The sequence below is a fragment of the Stegodyphus dumicola genome, chromosome 6, assembly GCF_044657685.1.
Source record: "Stegodyphus dumicola isolate Sdum_Otavi_A_Nest chromosome 6, ASM4465768v1".
Taxonomy (NCBI): domain Eukaryota; kingdom Metazoa; phylum Arthropoda; class Arachnida; order Araneae; family Eresidae; genus Stegodyphus; species Stegodyphus dumicola.
Window position 1 is genome coordinate 201,097,544 of NC_140773.1, and position 23,026 is coordinate 201,120,569.

Below are 23,026 nucleotides of genomic sequence, written 5' to 3' on the forward strand. Positions count from 1 at the left end.
CTCTGTGGTTTCTCAAGAGCATAACCAGATCAAGTCATAGTCTTTGAAGACTTTCTGGAGTTGCCATCATCTGGATCCGGTGACTGTGTTGGTCATTCACTTGAAGAAGACATTTCTCTAGGAACAGTCTCCACAGGAAAGTCTTGACAGCAAATCTCTAAAGGAAAAATCCTTTGAATGGAATAAATTAGAACATTGTGCTTTTAGTTCATAAGTTTTACTTAACCATCTTTACCTGGAAATAATTCAACTCTGGCTAAAGGCTAGTCTAAGCGCTTTTTGAAATCATCTTCCACTAGGATGTTATTGCCAACTTGAATGTGATATTTTTGAGGATTTTGTCAATGTCTTTTGATAAGTTGTCCTAAATATTCCTTCCTAAAACGTTATCTCAAATCTTCGATTAACTTAATATGATACTTATTCTTTTCCTTAAAGAGTTAGCATCAACCTCGTTAATATCTATAACTTCTGAATTTGGTCTGTTGATTAAGAACATGGCTGAAATTAATGGAATCTCTTTCATATCATTTGATAAATATGTTAAAGTTAGGAATTTGTGAGTGTTTCACACTCGCATATTATTGTCACTAACTCTTCTGAAGTTATGACAGCTTTTTCTAAAGATCTTCTAAGGAGCTTTTCAACATTTCTAACAAATCTCTCCCACTAGGCTGCCATGACAGAAAAAAACTTCCAAATAATACATTGAATTGAGCTAATCAATTTCTTTTCTCCCATTGTATTTCTTTTAGATAATTGTGAGTACTTCTAAAATTTGTACTGTTGTCACAGTTACATGATTCTAGGTCATCCTCTTCTCACTGCAAACATCTAAATCAAGGGTTCTCAACCAGGGAAAAATTTCTTAGTTTTAGGAGGAAATGCAGTCAACCTTTGATTTAGCTGTTCAGTATTTAGCTTTAGTTTATGAATATAAAAAACTACTTTTATTCAAGTTTTGGTATTTATCAAAATTTTCTGTGCTTTTTGTTGTTTAATTTTAAAAAATGTTAAAAAATAATATGAGTTTAAATAAATATATATGTATTTTTTTCAAATTTTGGAAAGGAGTGGAAGAAATAAACTACTAGCAATGGTGAAAGGGATGCATGGTGCTAAAAAGATTGAGAACCCCTGGAGGAATACTTCTGTTGACAGAGACAAAACTACCTTCAACTGCACTTCTCTGTATAGTACACATATAAACAAAACAATCTTCATCATCGGGGTTTATAGTTTCCATTTGTTGCATTTAGTTTCTTTTTAAAACTGAAAGAATAGTAGTAGTAGTTTCAGTTTAATGGAATTTCTAATAAGAAAATAACTGAAATTTTGATTGAAAATTTTGTATTTGTATAATAACATCAAATTATAGCTATATGCTTAAATTAATACCATTATAACAAGCATGATATTAGTTATATCTTGTTCTATAGTGTACTGTATATTTTCACGCTTATAGTTATTCATTAATGTCCAAAACATTATTTTGAGCAATAAATATAAAACTAATCAAATCAGATTTAGCTCAGTTTACTTAAAGTGCTTCAAATATGAAGAAATGTATGGAATGTATATATGTAGGGCAAAACCTTGTATTGCAACACCCATGTTTGCTTAGATTGCTACACGCTAAATATACTGTGTAACATACTAAGCACAAACAGCATCATTACAGGCCATTTCATATTTAAACAAGTTTTCTTTCTAATTCTATTTTATGTTAACATTTTTTAAAATTTAATTTGATATTTTGAGTTTTGATTGTTTTCACTGAATATGTTTTCAAAGTAAAACTTTGTTAAATGGTTAAAAGACTCATATGCAGAATTATGAGTTTTATGATTTTATTGTAGTGACATTGTATGATATAAACAATATTTATGACAGTGTCAAAATTCAGTATTTTTTTCTCTACTTCTCTTTTTCGTTTTAAAGGAAGGAAGATATGAAGACGCATGCAAGAAATTTATGCAAGCTATGCAAGTTGAAGGATATGTTCCAGGTAAATGCTTTTGCACATGTGGTCTTCTTATCAAATTATATCTTATTAGTAGACACCATAAATCACAGTAGCTTGTCTATAAACATCAAACTTTTTGGTTTTTCAGTCATTATCATTTTTAAGCATATGGTGACGGTTTAAGGCCACAGTACTCCAAACCTGTCAGAAGGTTCATTAAAAGGAAAGCCAAAGACTTTAGTAAATCATAAAATTAACTTTATTTAAAATTAAAAGGTAAAATAAAATTAAATACATGATGATAAGCCGATGTCAAATGCTGACCACAAATAAGCAAAAACAATAAAGTACTCACTCTACGACGAGTGCACATGGGGTACAGCACAGCAAACATGAATGTGGCATGCAAATGCTAAAATCCAATTTTTTTTTTTTTTTTTTTTAATTTTTTTTATTGCAAATGCTCTATTGCAAGCATATATTAGTGTTTCAATCTGTTATTAGCTTTATGGATGATCAGTGATTTATTTATTGAAAGTCCATTTAATTTCTAAGATTATAAATGCAGCAGCCCTATTGAAGGCAGTCAGTAAACAGGAACAAAAATGAATAAATTTAATAAATCTAAAAGCTTTCAGTTTTTACATTACGCCCAAAAGGGCATTTTTTTGAACATTTTGTAGGATACCTTTATTTATTAAATATGTTTTTTGCACTTAAACCATAAAATTCAGTTCAACAGCAATATGCAAAAGAATTTTAAAATGAGCATGTCTTTGGAATTTCCAATGCACTCACATGCTGGAAATAAAAATGCCCCCCCCCACTACAGTTTTGCTATTGCTCACTTTGAAATCACTGAGTTTGTTAATAAAAAATTCTTTAAAGTTTTACAAATTTGAAATAGGTAAAACAAATTCCAAATTTGTGCTTCCAGATGCCCATATTCGGGTGGAAACGTACGTTATTCAAAATTTGATGGCTCTAGGTATTGTTGTTTTAACACAATGCAAGAAACATATATACATTTATACAGATTTTTCATTATTACATTTATACAGATTTTTCAATATTTAATTTCTTTAAATATAATACAGGGTTGTAATATTTGGTGGGAGCAGTTTGAAAAGTCAACCGACATTTAAAGTTTTCAACGCAAAATGCCAAAACAAAATTAATAGCTCTTCTGAGCCCTTTGGACTAATAAATTAAATAAAATGATAAATAAATTAATAACTTATATAATTGTAATTACATTATATAAAATGTAAAACTATAAATAAGAGTTTAATAATATTGAGACTGAAAGTAATTTCTGCTGAAATTGTGGTTCAGTTACACAAAAGAAATGCCAAAACCCTCTTATTTAGGATTCCAGTGCACTCCGGCTCACAATTTATCTCAGAAACTTTGAAGTATCAGAGCTGGGCTTTGGTGCAATTTTAAACTTTGTGAGAAGTGAAACAAAAACTGTGCAGTTTATTTACCATAACATTCTAACAATTGCTGTGAATCTTTACTTCTAGCAAGATTTAGATAATATTTATCAAAACATTATACTACAAATATATATTCATATTATTATTTTTCTTTCCAGTTCTTTTTATTTGTGTTTCTGATGGAGAAAATACCCTTTTTTTAAATAAATTCTACAAATTGTCATAATTAAGTAGTGAATACTAAGACACTATAACATGCTGAACAAATACTAATTCAGAAGTTTAACAACAAAAATCAGCATTATATTTTCAAATTTTCACAGGACTGACGCTGATTTTTTTGTTTGACTTCTGAATTAGTATTTGTTCGGCATGTCATTGTGTGAGTCTGTGAAAATTTGAAAATATAACGCTGATTTTTGACTTCTGAATTAGTAGTGAATACTAGTTACAATTGAAGTTTGCTGAGCAAAAATTTCTTAAAAATCTAAGTTAAAGAGGACAAGTGAATTATGCTTGAAAATATTCAGGACTGCATATAGCTATGTATATATATACAGATGGAGGGCAAAATAATACGAACACCTATAAAATAATGGAAAATCTTTATTTATAGGGGGTTGGGCCACCCTTTGACTGAAGTACAGATTGGATGCGACAGGGGATAGATGCATAAAGGTCATGGACAATATTTAAGGAATTATTAAGCCATTCCTCCTGCAGAGCAGTCTCAGAAAGTCTGGATTCCGAAAGTCTGGATGGAAGTGGAAATCAGGAACGAAGTTTGGACCCCAAATATGCCCATAAATGTTGAATAATATTTAAGTCTGGAGACTGAGGGAGGCCAAGCGAGCTGTTCAATTACATCGCCATGCTCTTCAAACCGTTCTTGAATACACCTAGCAGTGTGGATAGGAGCATCGTCGTCTTGAAAAAGTATTCGCTTCCCAGGGAATGCAGTCTGGACATGATTCCCTAGAATGCTTAGACAGTGATTGGATGTGATCCTCCCATGAATAATAACAAGTGGCCCAAGACTGCACCAAGATTTCGCACCCCATACCATAATTGCGCCACCCCCTTGCTTCACAGTCTGCAAGAGGCAGTCGGGATGAAACGCTTCTTTGGGCATTCTCCAGGCATAAACGCGTCTGGTCATCTGAAAGGGGGTGAATGACGATTCATCTTACCATATTACCTGTTGCCACTGCTGTGGGGAATCAGCCTTTGTGATCTCTGCACCATTGGCATCGCTTGAAAGCATTAGTTGCTTTCACCAAGGGTTTACGAATTGCCACTCTGAAATAAATGTTCGCAGCATGAAGTTCCCTTTTGACAGTTTTTGTTGAAATGGGGTCCTGGAGATGCCTGTTCATTTTAGATGTTATCTCAGATAAAGATTGCTTGTGCTTTTGACCTACTATGCGCTTCAAGACCCATCTATCCCTATCAGCCAGCTTTGACTTTCGGCCACTGTTGTGCTTTGAAGACGTCGTCTTACCCTCTTTCGTGTATGCTGTCATAACGGCTGATACTGTACTCCTTACACCCTCAAGGTTTGCTGTTTCCGTAACCGATACTCCACTTAAAAGTGCTCCAACTATCATTCCTCTTTGGAACTTGGACAAGTCTGAAATTTTAACTTTTCACAGGCAGTTCAATCAAAGCATGCATCGCAGGTGACTGCTGTTGAAAGACATACCTTCCTCTTCACGCTCACTAGGTGGCAGACTTCTGCTGCAAGTGGCGTGGCTGTACTGCAGGTGTGAAATACGTCATACGTTTTCACAGGTGTTCCCATTATTTTGTCCTCCATCTGTATGTAATGATAGCTCAAATTTTGGAATAAAAATTTTTGGTGAAACAGGACTTTTCCCACGATTCACTGTGAACATAGCTTAACACACTCATATAGAATTTTTCATAATTAGAACTAGCCGAAGAATGTAATCACAGAACAATTTTGAAGGCACTAAAATAAGAACACTGAGGCGTAGATGCGTAGAAATGCTGATTGCGTAGATACTTGAAGCTTAGAGCGTCCATCTATTTTGAAGAAGAAGCAGTCGAGCCAAATTAAAGTACTTTTTTATTTAAATTCTCATTTTGTGGCCAGAATTCACTTGGCACTCTTAGTACTCTTAGTACTCGTGCCACTCTCAAAGTACTTGTGCCTATTAATGAACATTTGCAATTTTGATATTATTGCTGTAGAAGTGAATATAGCAGGAAACACATGATTGCGGAAAGACGTCTGGCCAAAAGGGAAGCACAAACAAAAGTGACCCATCAGTTCATAGAAAGAAGGGTTCAGTTTCAGTTTTTAGTTTTGGTTTACAATTCGGTGATTGGTCAAGAGGCATCTGCATTAAGGGTTTCGTAAAATCGCATGATTAATTTGAATGACGCAGTTTAGATTTACAGTGCTATTTTTAGGATAGATAAATGAAGTTCCCAAATGAAATAAAAATTAAAAGAGGTTATAGTGAATTAAATTTAGAAGTTTGCTTTCATATTTTTTATCTTACATATGTATGGATTTAACAAAGATAAGAGTTATTGCAGATGTTGTGTGATGAAAATAATTTTGAAGAAGTGTTGAAATTTATTAAAATCAAGAAGTCTGATTTCTAAATCATCTATTCACGTTAGAAAAATGTCACTAAAATGAAAGATGGTATTCAATTGTAATGAGAGCTCAACTGCTATGAGAGAGAATTTGATGGCAAATAGTTACTTGAGAATGCTTTTAATAAAATGTTTTCTTGTATTTTTTACTTTTATCAGAAATACTGCTTGAAAACATTAGAGCAAATAATGTAATATAAACAGTAGAAGTTACCGTTTGAACTGTGTTAAATGTTAAATATGGAATAAAAATGTAAAATATAAAACAAATCAGCTTCATTTTATTCTGAGAAATTCTTTACTATTATTGTATTCAAAATAATAGTAATAATAATGATAACTAATTAAAAAATATATAAATAAATAAATAAAATGGATTACACTCCCTTTAAAGTATGTTATTAAATACTCATAACAACAAAAGTTGACTTGCTTGTAGTGGTAGTGACCAGAAAGCTACAGGAATAAAAATATGTTTTAACATTTAAGATTTCTACTAATTTTAATGCGGGGAATGACCTGCAGGATTTGAAGATAATATCTGATTTTGGCTTATCAAAAAAGAAATATAGACTTGAACTTGACGTACTGAAGAATACACCAAGAAACTTGGTGTACTAGTTGATGAATAGACAAGAAACTTGATGTACTGAATAATTCAAGTTAAAATAATTCAGCTTATATGGGGAAGTAACATTATTAAAAAGACTTCAGTAAATTTTGTCTATCAAAAAAAAAATTTAGTTTGATGTACTAAAATTTTTGGATTATAGAAATTTCACTTATTGAACTACTACAATATTCTTTCCCTCCCCCTGCCTTTTAAATTACTAGCTTTCATACTTAAGCTTGGAAAGATAATTTTGCATTTGATTTCTTTTACTTTTCATCTTAGTCAAAAATTTAATATTTGAAATAGAAAATTTAATATTTAAGGATATTGATAGATAAAATATAATGCACTCTTTTATAAAACTATTGTCTAAATGCATCTGTTAACTTATTGTTATATTTATTTTTGTTTCTTGGCAGATTTATCATATAATATAGCACTATGTTATTATCGTTTGAAACAATATGCATTAGCTCTTAAGCATATAGCTGAAATAATTGAAAGAGGAATAAGAGAACATCCTGGTAAGTTTCCACTGGTAATATTGTTTTATTCATATATAAATTTTAAATTAATGCCTTATCATATTTTTAGTTTTGTTTACTTTTTATTTGCAGGAAAAACTGCTTTTTTTTTTTTTTTTTTTTTTTTTTCAGTTTATACAAACTTGAGAAGTCTTTATAATGTTAAAAGTATTTTAAGCTTTAAAAAAAAAAAAAATCAGGTTCACTGTGGTAAATTTAATTTTATATTGTGCACCAAATAAAGTTTTACACATGCCTATACATGATGAAAAGGAACAAATTATGTGTTGTGTAGTGATTAAAAATATAAAGGTAAGATTATGACAGATGTAAAGGTGTGAAAATTTAACCAGAAGAGGTCACAGAGTTTTTAGTTCTCAATGAATATAATGTGAGCAACAAATCTAAAACTCTATATAAAATTAAAATTATGGTGAATAAAATGACCACCATGATCCGGATGATTTTGGTTTGCTGTCGAGGAGACTGCCATAGAGGAATAATGTTCAATACCAAAGTCAGCTTATGTTTTCAAAAATTTTGGTGGTTTTGCTAAGAAGATCATCATTACAAAAGGATTCGCTGTATTTAAATGACCGTGTATTCCAGTACATAACGTGCACTTTTAATAGAAAAACTAAGATCAAAATTTATGGGTATGCATTACACTCTGGATATAAAAATGATAGATGAAAAGATGAGCATGCAAAGATTAGACTTCTACATGAGCCTAAATGCTGTTTCTGGTGATTTTCTAAAACTCAGTTTGCAACACTTTTTTTCTGGGATAGGTCATTTTGTTACTTCTTTATGTAAAGCATATTTATTCTGCTAGCATGGCATATTAATTAATGTAGTTTCATGTTTGTTCTATTCACATATGGAGCTTTCACCAACACTAAACATCCTTGCTGCAGCATGATTTCCATTTTCTGTCACAAACTGAATAACTTTGCATTCAAAAACCAGCATTATGTTTGCTTCATTTTCCAGGAGCCATATTTGCTGCTAAAAAAAGGAATACTAGAACAATTGTATTTCAGCTAAAGCAAATGAGATTTACTAAAGCCTTCGATATTCACTTCAGAATCAAGGCTTCAGATGAAAGTAAAAACATTTAACTCCTAATTCACTGTATTTAGTTTGGAAGTAAATTTGCATCCCAAGCTATGTTCCCCTTTCCTTGAAACCCCAAAATAATATTCTTGTGCACACCTGCATTGAATGCAGCACACCCTCTTTGCAAAATTATTTACTTTGTCAAGCATTTTCCCTCACATATATACTGTTAAATGATCTAATATCCACCTCTGGATCACCAGCAAATTTAAATTTAAAAAAAATAGAAGCACTATAATAATTTTTCTCCCCACTACTTCAGATTCCTGTGTGTCACTTTCAAATATCTGCTTGTTCAAGAATTACACATTGAATTGGCATTAGCCATAACCACACTTTCGGTCTTCGAATGGTTGTGGAAGAGGACAATATTTTTTTATCAATCGTAAACTATAAGCGAAGCCCCAAGATATATTCGTTTGGAGTGGGATGTTGCTCATATTAGTTTTCTTTTAATAAAATTAGAGGCAAGACAACAGCTTGATGCTTGGTACATCAAACATAAGATTGCTGCTTTGTGTAATTTTAGTTTTACTTTGGCATATTCCTCCTCTGTCTTGATTTTCTTTTTAACTTTCTAATTTATCCAGCTTATTATTTAAGGCTATTACTATTATCTATTATTATTTTGCTATTACTATTTTTGAAGACTTTTACTATCTTATCAAAATTAAAACTTTAATTTTTGATTGTGTCAAAAAGAATTTAACAGGATCTGCAAAGCGAAAGCATATTTGATACTTGCTTTCTATAGCAGCTTTGCTGCAATTTGGGCTTAAGAAAGTGGGATTTCAAAATTAGATAAAACAACAATCTTAGTTTGGCCTAGACTTTGAATGCAGTACAAAAAAACTGTCTGGCCAAGAGGGAGACCAAAAACCAAAGAGCCTTAATAAAAGATATGACCTCTCCTAACTGCAATGGTTATGCTGCACTGTCTGTCAATGTTCAACACCAGATTATCTAACAGTTCTTGGTGAAAAAGTTCCCATTCTTTGAGGAGCATTTGTTTCAGTTGTCTGGTGTTCTCCTTAGAGTAAAATCATGCTAGCAGGTGTCTCCTTGAAGTATCCCACTATTTTCAGTGGGATTTAAAGTAGGAGTATGCTGGCTAATCCATTCTGCAGATATCTTCATTTTCCTGGAGCTCCACAATAGCATGAGGCCTGTGTCCCCGTGCATTGTCATCCATAAAAACAAAGTCAGAACAAGTGGCACCCCAGAAAAGGTACATGGGGGGGGGATAATTTAATCATAGAAACGATCTCTGATAAGTGAACCCCTGTTAAAAATATGAAGGTATGCCTGTCTGTTCACTATTATGTTTTCCCATACAAGCGCAACAGAACCACCCCAATAGTCTCTTCCTCTGATGTTTGTTGTTTGTTTGTTGAAAACATGTCTCCATATCAAATGATGCTGAGAATCGTTTGTCTACTATGTTTGTCTACTAACTAAAGTGAATCTCACCAGTTAAAAGAAGATATGTCTCCATTGATTTTGTCCAGTGTTTCTGTTCTCTTCACCATTGGTCTGATTTTGATCTCTTTTTGCCTGCAGGATGATATATCAGTTATCAGTTTATCATTGTTCTCCTTAGCCGACCACTGCTAACCTTTCTTACAGCTGTGCTTGTCTTACAGCTGTGCTCATGAATGAACACTTTTATCAATTCCAAACTCTTAGGTAACAGATGTCAAACTACACATCTTCTCATGCTTGCCACTTATTCTACCATGTGTAAAGGCATCTTGATGTTTTCTTGCATCCATACTTCATGTAAAATCTCACATTCATCTGCAGAAGAATGTCTGGAAATTCTCCTTCCTTTATTCTTTTTAAAATGCCTTACATTGTCCTCACTGACTCCTCGCATTTTGTGTGCTCTGACATCCCCTCTGATGTCATGATGCGGATATTTGCACATGTATCACCTTTTCTGCTGAGTTGACTTTGTACTAATCTGATCACAAAAAGCCCTTTTCAACAATTTCATGGCTGTATATTGAAAAATGAATTTATTGCTTTTGTCCCCTAGTGTATTTACCAAAGCCTTCTATGCTAGCATAATAACCAATCTTTTCAGGAAAAAGTTATTTCCATAAAGCATATAAATTATTAGAAAAGTTCATAGATTTGTAATGAAATAGACCATAGTGTAAAAATAAAAACAAATTTAGAAAAATCTAACTAGAACATTGATAAAGAAATAAAATTCAACAGTTGAGTATGTCAAATGATAACTAGATTTTTTTTAAATCATTTAATTTTTTTGATTACTCCTATTTTAAAAGAAGTTAAAGATCATTTTATATGTAGTAACTGAAAATTTAAAGTTCGTAAGATCTAGATTTTTTGATGCATAAATTTAAAATTGTTGAAAATATAATGATTGAGGAAAACTGACCAATTTTGGAACAGTTTCCAGAAATCAATAAATTAAGTCAAAGATTCAGGAAAACTTCACGTGGAAAATTATTTTTTAATATATTTTATGGTGCATTGACTAATGTTCTGTTATGATTAATTCAACTGCTGAGAAAGAATTTGTACATAAAAGTCCATAAAGAACTGCTTCAAGATTTAAAAATCTGAATTAATTTCATAGAATGGTTTTGAGATTATCTGGATAACCTATGTTCTGAATTTTGTTTCTCTGGGCCTTTCCAGCTCTGCTGTGTGACATACGCAGACATTTTTTTTTATTATTATTTTAGATGACCATTATAACCATTCATTGCATAGGAAAAAGGAAAACTGTTTCCAGAAAATACCTAAATGAATCATTCCACAGAATTGAGAGACATAATAATTAGTAAAAAATGCTGTATTTAGGGATTATTCCCTATATACCGGATGATCAAAAAGTCAGTATAAATTTGAAAACTTATAAACCATAGAATAATGTAGATAGAGAGGTAAAAATTGACACACATTCTTAGAACGACATGGGGTTTTATTAGAAAAGCAATAATCTGATCAGAAAAGCAATAATTAGCATAAGAAATTAAGGCAAAGCAAAGATGATGTTCTTTACGGGAAATGCTCAATATGTTCACCATCATTCCTCAACAATAGCTGTAGTCGAGGAATAATGTTGTGAACAGCACTGTAAAGCATGTCAGGAGTTATGGTGAGGCATTGGCGTCGTATCTTGTCTTTCAGCATCCCTAGAGATGTAGGTCGCTCACGATACACTTGCGACTTCAGGCAAACCCAAAGCCAATAATCGCACGGACTGAGGTCTGGGGACCTGGGAGGCCAAGCATGACGAAAGTGGCGGCTGAGCACACGATCATCACCAAACGACGCGTGCAAGAGATCTTTCACGCGTCTAGCAATATGGGGTGGAGCGCCATCCTGCATAAAACTCATACGTTCCAGCAGGTGTTTATCAGCCAGGCTGGGGACGATGCGATTTTGTAACATATCGGCGTACCTCTCACCCGTCACGGTAGCAGTTACAAAACCAGAATCACGCATTTCCTCGAAGAAAAAAGGCCAGATAACAGTAGATGTGGTAAATCCAACCCATACTTTTGAACTTTTTTTTGGTTCTAATAAAACCCCATGTCATTCTAAGTATGTGTGTCAATTTTTACCTCTCTATCTACATTATTCCATGATTTATGAAGTTTTCAAATTTATACTGACTTTTTGATCACCCGGTACATCATAATGAAGAAATAGACGACCTCACACCATTTCCAAGTGAAGTTGTGATTGATGATGAAACAAAATGCATTCTTAGATATATGAAATAATATACCATGTTTAAAAAATATGTAAATCACGTAATTAATATTTTTAAATATATTTTTTGAAAAATCAGTAAAAAAACTTTATGAAATTTGTAAGTAACTTTTAAACGTTTTGAGAACTTTCCCTTCTCATAAAAGAGGCCTGAATTTTACATAGTTGAGCCTTCCTGTTTCTGTGTTGTTGTAATATAAAATGATTATACACTGGTTATCATAAATTAAGGGAAAATCACAAAAATAGCGATAACTCCCTCAAAAATAAGCCAAACCGTGTAAAATTTGAATATGTTGCCAAGTAAGAGTAGCTGAGTAAAACTGCGATATGCAAATTAAGGGCGCTGCTTTCGGAATACGTCATCTGCGAGGAGTATAAAAGTACATGTTTGAGAGCAAGCCCACATATTTAACTGTGACAGTGACATCAGAAATCTGAGATAGCCAATTCGAAACAATGACCTCCAGGCATCATTTGCGTGCAGAACTGCGATGGAGAGCCATTGGGAGACTAGAGGCAGGACAAAGTCAAACAGAAGTGGCCAGATGGCTAAATGTGAGTCCTTCTGTGGTTCAGAGACTTTGGAGGCAATTTCAAACCACAGATTTGGCATCTAGGAGGTTCAGCCAAGGACGGCCAACTGCTACAAAGAGCGCCGATGACCGATATTTGACATTATGTGCACGCAGGAATAGAAGCGCTACTCCGACTCTTCTTAGATCCTCTCTTGCTGCAGCCACAGGAAGGTTCATGTCAACGTCAACTGTGCGTAGAAGGTTTCACGAAAGTGGTCTGTATACGAGGGGACCAGCCATTTGTGTGCCGCTCACCTCACGCCATAGGAGGGATCGTTTTCAGTGGGCACGGCGACATGTCCATTGGATGCCTGATCAATGGAGGGTGGTTTTCTTTACGGATGAGTCCAGGTTTAGTCTACAAAGCGATAGTAGGTGTTATTTGATATGGAGAGAACCTAGAACCCGTTATCATCCATCAAACATCCATGAAAGAGATGCATACGGAAGGGGCAGTGTCTGTGTTTGGGGTGGCATCTCTTTGGGTGGACCCACAGACCTCCATGTCTTTCCAAGGGAAACCGTGAATGCTCATATTTATAGAGATGACATCCTTGATGTTTATGTACACCCATATGCCGCGGCAATAGGTGATGCTTTCCTGTTACAGGATAACAACGCAATACCACACAGGGCTCGCATCGTAGATGATTATCTTCAGCAGAAAAATTATGCGCATGGAGTGGCCAGCTTGATCCCGGACTTGAATCCTATTGAGCACATTTGGGATGCTTTAGGGAGACGTCTAGCTGCTCTCAATCCGCCCCCTCAAACCCTTGTCACGCTTGCAACTGTTTTGCAAGACCAATGGCTCTTGCTTCCTATGGAACTGATAGACTGCATAATTGAAAGCATCACACATCACTGTATGTACTGTATTGCTTCTAGAGGCGATCGTATTCCATATTGAAGGTACTTTTCCTATAGCAAACTGACGCCTTCGATTTGTTCATTTTATACATGTGCTAATTTCTGTACTATCATATTTGTCTGGTAATTTCTTTTTATGTTATTTGATACCTTACTATGTGTTGTATATTGTGGGTAAGTTTCATTAAATTCTACATGTAACTTTTTCAGTAATCGTGATTTTTGTGATTTTTCCTTAATTTATGATAACCAGTCTGTCTATGTGTGCATATATAACATATAACATTATTACATAATACACTTGCAAAGACATGCACACACTTTCTTTTATTATTATAGACGACAAAAAGAAAGCTCAAGAGACATAAAATGGTCATAGGAGAAAAAATAAAATTTTAATACTTTTTATCCCTCCCCCCCCCTGAAAAATCTTCATGACACTGGATAGCATTTCCAAACATTGCCCACTGTAGAGAAATGTTTGTTTGGGTATCTTGCATCCAGTGCCACCTATTTTTTGCATTCATTAACATAACAAAACACTTACCTTTTTACCTTCTGTAATTTGTTTGCACTATTGTTCTTCCCATATACACAATGATAAATTTTCACTAAGGGAAAAAATCAGAGATTAGCCCAAACTCAATGTCATACATAGCTTTGGCATTGCATTCTGGCCAGCATTTCCCAAGAACATTTTAAACTTCAGTGTACACTTACTTCAATGAAATACTTCGGCATATTGAAAACAAGAAAGGGCAGACATCATAGTTCCATTACAGTCTGTAACAATAAAAGCAAATGCACTCAATGTAAAAAGTAATACTTTGAAGAATTTGTCTCAGAAAAATCAACTACAAATCCACGTGCATTCAAATACATGTATGTTAAGCACTCAACTAGGTTGCAACATAAATACATTTTGGGGACATCATGGGCTTTTACTTAAATACTTTTTGGCAATGTGGTGCATTACTTCATGAGTACTTTTTTGCTGCTTTTCGGTGGAGGTGCAGTTAATCAGAAAGTACTAAAATTTCTAGCAGAAAACATTCTATGTTTTTATGGAGGTGTGAAATTTTATTCTTGTATTTGTATTAATGTGTATATTTTCTATTCATATTTCAAAAGTAATGCATTGTATAATTTTTCATTTTATTATACTTTTTGTATACATACCCTTTGGGTACACTTGGGGCTGATGTCGTAGTAAAGGTTAGTGCAGTCAATTCATTTTAAGTGCTGCTTTCCTTTGGATATGGAATGCAACAAACTCTCTTCTTCCCAGAGACAAATATTTTTTTTAAATTAATAAACATAACAATTTCAGCTTTTGCAATAGTTTTCAATTCCAAATATATCTGTAACTAGATAATTGCTTGTATCTGTCTTATTTAGTCACAGTAATTATTGAGTACTTTCACAGAAAATATTTTTCTTTCATTCTTGTTCTTTAATCATGTTTTTTTTTTTTTTTTTTTTTTTTTTTAATTTTCTTAGAATTAAGTGTTGGTATGAACACTGAAGGAATTGAAGTTAGAAGTGTTGGGAACACAATAACTCTTCATGAAACTGCACTTATAGAAGCTTTTAACCTTAAAGCAGCTATTGAGTATCAACTCAAAAATTGTAAATAAACTATCTTTATTGTTTTTTTATATCATCTTCTGCATCTAAATTTTTATCAAGAATTTTTTGTTCTTTATATATATATATTTTTTTGTGTTTAAATTTTTATCAAGAATTTTTTAAATTTCTAACTGAAATTAAAATAGAAATCTGTTTATCTAAAATATCAAGTTGTTTGGAAAGTAATGCAAGATTGAGAGAGAGAACTTTAAATGGGGAAAAATATTGTTAAAATTTTATTATTAATATATTTCCCATCATCTTCTATGTCTAAAAATTCTTTGATTTTGCTGCAAAGTAGTTATTTATTTTATTTTCCACCTCCTGTTTCCCATGGAGGTTTTTTAAGTTTTGAAAGAAAATATTGAAAGACCTAAACAACAGTATGTAAAGTCTTAGGTGGATGAATGAGAATTTTCCTTTCTTAACCTTTTATTGAGTTATTCTGGCAGTATATTATGTAAGATTATCTTTTTAAAGATTGTTGATCAATGTGGATTCCATCTCAAATTGTCTAACTGTAACAACTACATTATTTTCTAATAATTCAAAATAAAACACTTTTTGCATATTCCAGCAAAGGCAGAGAAAACTTTCTTCGAATGAAACTTTTTTTTTTTTTTTTATTTTTTTTTATGAGATTTAGTTTTACTTTTGTACTTGGCAGTTTTTTATAATAATATTAACATAAGGAATCTTTTTATCATCTTCAATCAAATATGCCTTAAAAAAAGCTCCACTTTTCATGTGAGTAGAGAAGTAAAAATCAGTATGTGTTGCTGATGATTTTTCAGTTATAAATGAGAAAATTTTTCTGTTCATTTCAGTATATCCAATGAAGCTCCTTGTTGAAATATAGGGTTTCTTCTATCAGTATTTTCAACTTAAACATAGTATCAATATTTTCGACTTACCTTCCATGGGTGCTTATTTCTATACTGTTTCTCAGTATTAAAATTTCCATTTTAAAATTTTGTTAGCATCCATTTTAAATTCTTAACATTGACATCCTTTAATAGCATCTTTGTACACTGAAAAAATTCTTCCACTTGGCTTCTGCAGCACTTTCATGCAGATGAAACTTATAAAATGTAATAAGGATAAAATGCCACTTAAAATTTATTTACCTACGAATGAATGAAATATTTCTATGTGTTTGAATTTTGGCTAGCCAATATCCTGTACCACTTTCCAATCACCTTGATAATTTGTGTGGAGACATTTTGGTTATATTTATTTTTGGGTATCTTACAAGAACTATTTCTAGCAGTTAGACTCAGATAGGTATGAAATAATTTTCTTAATCATAGTAACCTTCACAGACATAAATAACTATATTTGCTAGGCAAAATTTTGCATTACAATACATAATATAACTGTATTATCTTAAATAATGAGTTATGTATCTCAAAATACTTTTGAGCTGTGTCATACTTGGTGAACAGTAAATATGAAAATAATATATCTTGTTCCATAACAGTTGCACAGATTCCTATATTTATTTATTATATTTGCATACAGTATCTGAGTTAAATGATTTTACTATAAATTACTGAACACACTTTGAAATATTATCTTTAAAAATGAAACTATGAGAAATAAGTTCATTTGAAGAATTAGACATGACTGCTTTTTCTGAGTCTGGTGATTTTATATTATGTTGTGCTTTTATTTTGTTAAAATAGGATTCTGTTTTGTGAAGCTCAGTTAAAGAGTTTTTACCACAAAATTATTAAGTTTTAGAAATATTTACTCTTTTTAATACTGTGTACTAAATAGCATGCATTAGCATATATACTTTTGAGTAAATGTAATGGATATTTCTTGTAATGCAAGGTGATGCTAATGTAAATTTTGATAAATAACAAAATTCAAGTTTGTTTTGCCATTAATTTCAGCAAAAATATGGCTATATGCATCAAAAAGAAACTGATTGTTTATAGTAAAAGTTATTTAGGGATAAAAATTGTTTAATTATTTATTATTGTCTGATAAATAACATATAAATTATTGGAATGATATTTTTCTTATTTAAAAAGTTCTTTAATTTTGAAATGCATTTGTTAAATCAAATTTTTATTTTTTGTAATTCTCAACAAGCATTAGAAGCTTTGCTGTATAAATTGACATTTTTTTTTTTAACTTTGTGCAATAGGTGTCCAAATTTAGAAGCTTCTAAGAGGTATGGCTGAGCCACCTCCTGAATTTAATATTTATTTATTATCTGCTTCCATATGACATGTTATTATTACCTCTGATAAAACTATATTTATTTTGTAATTCAAAAGATATTTGTTATGTGCAATTTAAAAGCTATTTTATTCAAAGATATGAAAAAGCATGGACATTAGATTTTTAATGTGAACATTGAATTTGATTTTTGAAAATTGCTACACCTAAATATAGTTTGATAGACGTATTAACAATTGTAGAAAGCTTAATTAATGTATTCATTTAAATTGTTTTGTTCTTTTACTTTTCATATACTTCATTGCAAGAAGTAATAGACATATTTTTTTTAAAAAGTGTCATCATGTACATGAAATTTTTTTTTAAGTACTAGACTGGAAATATTTTACTTAGGTACAAACTGTAAAAGTCCACTTATGTACATTTTCTCAACACTGAGTATTTGATTAGGGTAAATTCTATTGCAAGTTTGCATGAAATTTTGATGGCAACTGAGAATAAAGTAGCAGATATAATGAAATTAAATTAGTGTTGCCTAAATCCTGTTTCCAAAATTTTCTGATGAAAATCTAATTAATGGTCCATATTTTTTGCTTTTTATAGGACTTTCCATTTGCCATTCCAGAATTGCTGCTGTTAATGTGACTTAACAATTTCAATTAGATTATGAATGCGATCAGTTTTTGAAGAATCATTTATAAGTTTTTTTTTTTTTTTTTTTAATCTTGTAGTTGCATTTTCATTAATAATTAATAATTAAAATAAGCAATCAATAGCTGTTAAAATATCATACAAATAGTTTTAATTTCAAAATGCATTGTTGCATTACTTAGGCTTTCATTTATTTTTTTAGTTATATGACAGAAGTCACATCAGGGTGCTCAAAGGCTTGCATGTAGGCTATAAGTGGATGCCATCTGCTTTAGGCTATATAGAAATTTTAATTTTTTCTGCAAATAAATGATGCTCATAAACTAAAAGATTACTCAATTTATTTTGAAGACTTTATCATCTGATTTACATTTATTACATTCTTATAAATATGAAAATATGTTATGTCATGTTATTTTAATCAGTTGATGCTGCAAGGGAAGCACTTACCGATATGCCTCCTAGAGGTGAAGAGGAATTAGACCCAGTTACTCTTCATAATCAGGCTCTCATGAATATGGAAACTCATCCTACTGAGGGTTTTGAAAAGTTGCAGTTCCTAATTCAGCAAAATCCTTTTCCTCCTGAAACTTTTGGCAATTTATTATTACTGTATTGCAAACATGAGGTAAGTATCTAAAATAGTTGTTATTATTACAAGAACTAAAATAATTCTAATATGTGAAATTTTTACAACTTTTTTATCAGATCATTAGGTTTGTTTTATGTTAATTTAAAAAATATAAATGTTAAATCAGTTTATTATAATGTAAAAAGAACTTTTCATTCATAATGGTTTGGTTTTAAAATATGTTAGAAAGTTTGGTAAAAGCTTAGAGGAAAATTTTTAAATGAAAATTAAATCTCTTCTCAGTCTGTTCTAAATAATTACATTTTCTGAAAATTTTGTTTTGTCAAGAAATTGTATACAGTTGATTTAGCAGAAAATTATGCCCTGTATTTTCATATAATATTTTTTTTCATTACATCAAAATATATTTATTGTAGATAAAATATTTGTTACCTAATCTGTTTCTTTTTGATTTAATTTTAGATTTTTAATTGTATATAATGAAATTGCTAATAATAAATACTAGGACCGTTACCCAATTTCATCATTAAAATTGTTGTGTACTACATAATTGCTAAATTAATCTTCTCATTACCTTAAAAACTGTATTGAAATAGCTTCATCAGTATTCCAAATAGCGCTTATTGTAACAGTTGGCAGCCATCAGATTTTGGATTTTGCTTCAAAAATTATCATCGAAGCATTCATAATGCTCCAGAGTGATATGTCTAACTTTTTTATAATCATGAGCTATCTTTTACGAGTGATATCATGGTCTGCCAGTCTGCAGCAAGAATATAAAATAATAATCTTATAATGTAATAGAAGAATAGCTAGTCATAAACTCAAAAATCTACTGACATCAACACATCAATAACACAAATAAAGTTACAAATATGTATTTAATATTTATTTATTTGTGTTATTGATGTGTCGATCTCAGTGGATTTTATTATAGTATGTTTATTTATAGTATTAATAATAAGTTACAAATATGTATTTAATGCTAGTGATTCCATGGAAATCATGTTCCTATTGCTGCATAGATATCATGTTTGTCAGCATTTGATTTTCAAGGAATCATGTCTACAGAAATGAATACAGAATACAGAACAGAAATGTAAATATCATTATCTGAACAGAAACATAAATATCATTATCTAAAGCACTGACTGTTATGGCTGTTATAATAACTTTCTTAGCAACATAATCAAAGAAGGCAGTACATGGTGTTTCTTGTATAATGTGTGGATAAAACTTTAGTCATATGAATTGACTCATTTTATGGTCAACAAAGGTATCTTTGTGAATAAGAATTAGAAAAAAAGTTCTGCAGTACAAAGTCCAAAATCTGGATGACCTATATGTAGAATGATCTAATATCCAGACCATCAGCAGTTTTTTTTTTAGAAAAATTTTGGTACTTCTTTCTTATGGCAGTCATAAAATTGAATCACCAATCAACTGAGATATCTTGCCTAAACCTGGCTGTGTGTTCTATACCTCACCACATGATCATATATTAGCACTGTATTGCATTTTTGCTTTCGTCGCATGTTCTTATATTAATCATTTTTTATGAGGTTTCCGAATGCACTATATTTATTTAAAAATATTGCTTTTTTATGAATATGATATTAGCAATCTTTAATTTACTAAGTAAGATCTCTTTTACCTGACAAATGAGTATGCGAAAATGGCCACAGCATGAAACTTTTTGTTAACGATGAAATCATTTGGAGGTGCAATTTTAAAAATTGCAAAATGAAGAACTGCATCCATGTTGGAAATTTGTTCAGTGGTTCCAGAATATCGTTCGCCACTGCTAATAGAGATATGTATTCTTGGACAGATGAGCTGATGTGCATGAAATGGTATAACAAAGAGCTTAAGTGTGAAAGTTGACTAGAACAATTATATGCGATAAAATAATAAGGCTAAGGATTCTTAAAAATATTCTTAGGAAATGACATATGAGTTTGTCCTATCAGTATTGTTATTATTATATAATGTGTTGTTTATTTTTACATTCGTGCTTCAGGAGTTTGGCAAAATTATAGCTGAGATCTCGGCGCAAATCTGAAATCGCCAAATATGGTTGGGGGTTGCTATAACAAAGAAATACCAAATTCTTTTGCAAAAAGGGAAAAAGAATTATATTTTAAGAGTAGCAGCTTGCATATGCTTAATGCCTGTGCAGTAGACATTTTTTCATAACAAAGACATTTTTCATACATTCGTTCATAACAAAGCATGTGGAATGTTCATGTGGAGGAAATAGAAGAATTTATCAGCATAAATCTGTATGATCAATAATTTGGCACTGTAGCCACCTTTTTGCTCATCACACCTCTCAAATAAAATGTTCTGCCAAAGTTCATTAGTGATTTTATACCTACTGAATAACTAACTTATAATCCTGATGCCAACCTCACAAAAATTATTTATTTATCTCTTTTTTTTTTTCCTTCACCACATCACAGTCAACTCATGGTAGCATGAAAAATGATTCATGCAGTGATATTAGTAATTGAATGCCAAACAATATTGTAACTTTTTACATTGACATTACATTTGGCAGTGATTACAAACTTTAACCTGCTGCCCTGTGAAGTTTCGAATGTGTTTATGAGGAGAAATTTTAATAGAAAAAGAATTTAACATAAATTTCTTTCAATATTAAAAAATTGGATTTTGTGAATGACATTCATAGGCCAAAAGATTATATTTAGTGCTGTTTGAATTAAAAATAGCTGATTTGTTGTTCCAGAAATTTATTTTATTCAGGACTCGGATAAGCCTTAAGCATATTCATGGATGAAATTACAAATAAGTAAATTAAACTGATATAATTCAGGCTTAATTTCCTCAGCACACGATAAAAGAAAGGCAAAATTTAGCAACTTATCTAAAGTCGTCAATCTCTTGATGCATTACCAATAATATATAGTGGATGCTATCTAAACTTTATGATAATAGCCACCAATTTGAAGATTTTCAGGCAACAAAAAATGAAATTTTTGGTGAAATTAATGGAATTTTTGAAGGAATATGGAAAAGTGGTAGTAAATAGACATGATTATAACGGAAGTATTACATCACAATAACAATGCCCAATAATTAATCAACTAACTGATGGCAAAATCTGTAGTTTGATTCTAAATCCAGAAAATATCGATACCAATGCTGAAGAAAATAACAGAGTTTGTTGAGAATGAAAAATTTCGATTGGCAATTTAGTGGGAATTCTTGACTCAGCAGTTAGAAGACTTGAACAGTGGAACTTTGTAACTGAACAAGAAATCATGTCTGTCTATAAAATTAAAGAAAATGTATTAGTACAAAAAACAAAGCAACTTAAAGCTTACATTGAAAGAAATGTTTAATAAAGCAAACGAATAAATATTGAACTTTTTTATTTTATTTTTCTAAATTCTTATTTTCTTAAGGTCTTAAATTCTCAATTATTTTATAAACAACTGTTTCATATTTTTGCTTTTATAATTTCTACATGTTATTTTATTAGATTTAAACTGGTGATCTAAAATGTGGAATTAAGTATTGTAACTTTTTACAGTTAGAAAGTCCTGATACAAGTCCTGATGAGTTCTGATCTATTATTATTACTCATGGGAAATCTTTAAGGAATTCGCTTAAAAAATTGAATTATTGAAAATGAATGATTTATATACTTTGTTATTTGAAGGATGCAATAAGAAGAAAATACCTTAAAAATGGATAACAAAGTGATTCTTCTTTGCAGTAAGGTTGCAGCACATTGTTTCAACTATAGTATCTATTAAAGAACAATGTGATAAAACTTATATAATATCTTATGTTATTCTCTTAATTCACTACATTTATTAATAACATAAGATATTGAATTTAACAAATATTCTCCATTCGTAAAAAGCTAATATAAATTTAAAATTTAATTAATAAATTTTAATTGCAAAAATAAAAAATAAAAGATTAATTATTGCTGCAAACTAATTTACAATATCATTTAAATTCTAAGAGCATATGTAAATTAAGTGCACATATCTAAAACCATGAAAAAATATAATATTCCAAAAAATTAATCTCAAAAAAAATTTTAATGAATTTTTAAGAACAAATTAATTTGCATAAGTGAATAATTGTTGAGCAGGCAGGAGACAGATTTATCAAGAGGAAGTTGCCTCCAAACCTAATGCTTCAATTACTCAATTCGTGTTTTGTCATCCATATAGGCATCCATATTGCCTATATGGATGACGAAACACAAATTGAGTAACTGAAGAGTTAGGTTTGGAAGCAACTTTCCCTTGATAAGTCTGTCTCCTGCCTGCTCAACAATTATTCACTTATGCAAATTAATTTTTTGGAATATTATATTTTTTCATGGTTTTAGATATGTGCACTTAATTTACATATGCTCTTAGAATTTAAATGATATTGTAAATTAGTTCGCAGCAATAATTAATCTTTTATTTTTTATTTTTGCAATTAAAAT

At 31.1% G+C, this 23,026-nt stretch overlaps 1 protein-coding gene across 1 annotated transcript in view; it reads left to right on the plus strand.

The window, feature by feature from the left end:
* Ttc30 (tetratricopeptide repeat domain 30) overlaps positions 1 to 23,026 on the plus strand; it is a 66,066-nt gene that overhangs the window by 14,219 nt on the left and 28,821 nt on the right. The window contains exons 6-9 of the mRNA XM_035371124.2: positions 1,942 to 2,008; positions 7,066 to 7,170; positions 14,991 to 15,119; positions 18,386 to 18,588. Coding sequence (XP_035227015.1) covers positions 1,942 to 2,008; positions 7,066 to 7,170; positions 14,991 to 15,119; positions 18,386 to 18,588 — 504 coding nt within the window. The remainder of the gene's footprint in view (positions 1 to 1,941; positions 2,009 to 7,065; positions 7,171 to 14,990; positions 15,120 to 18,385; positions 18,589 to 23,026) is intronic.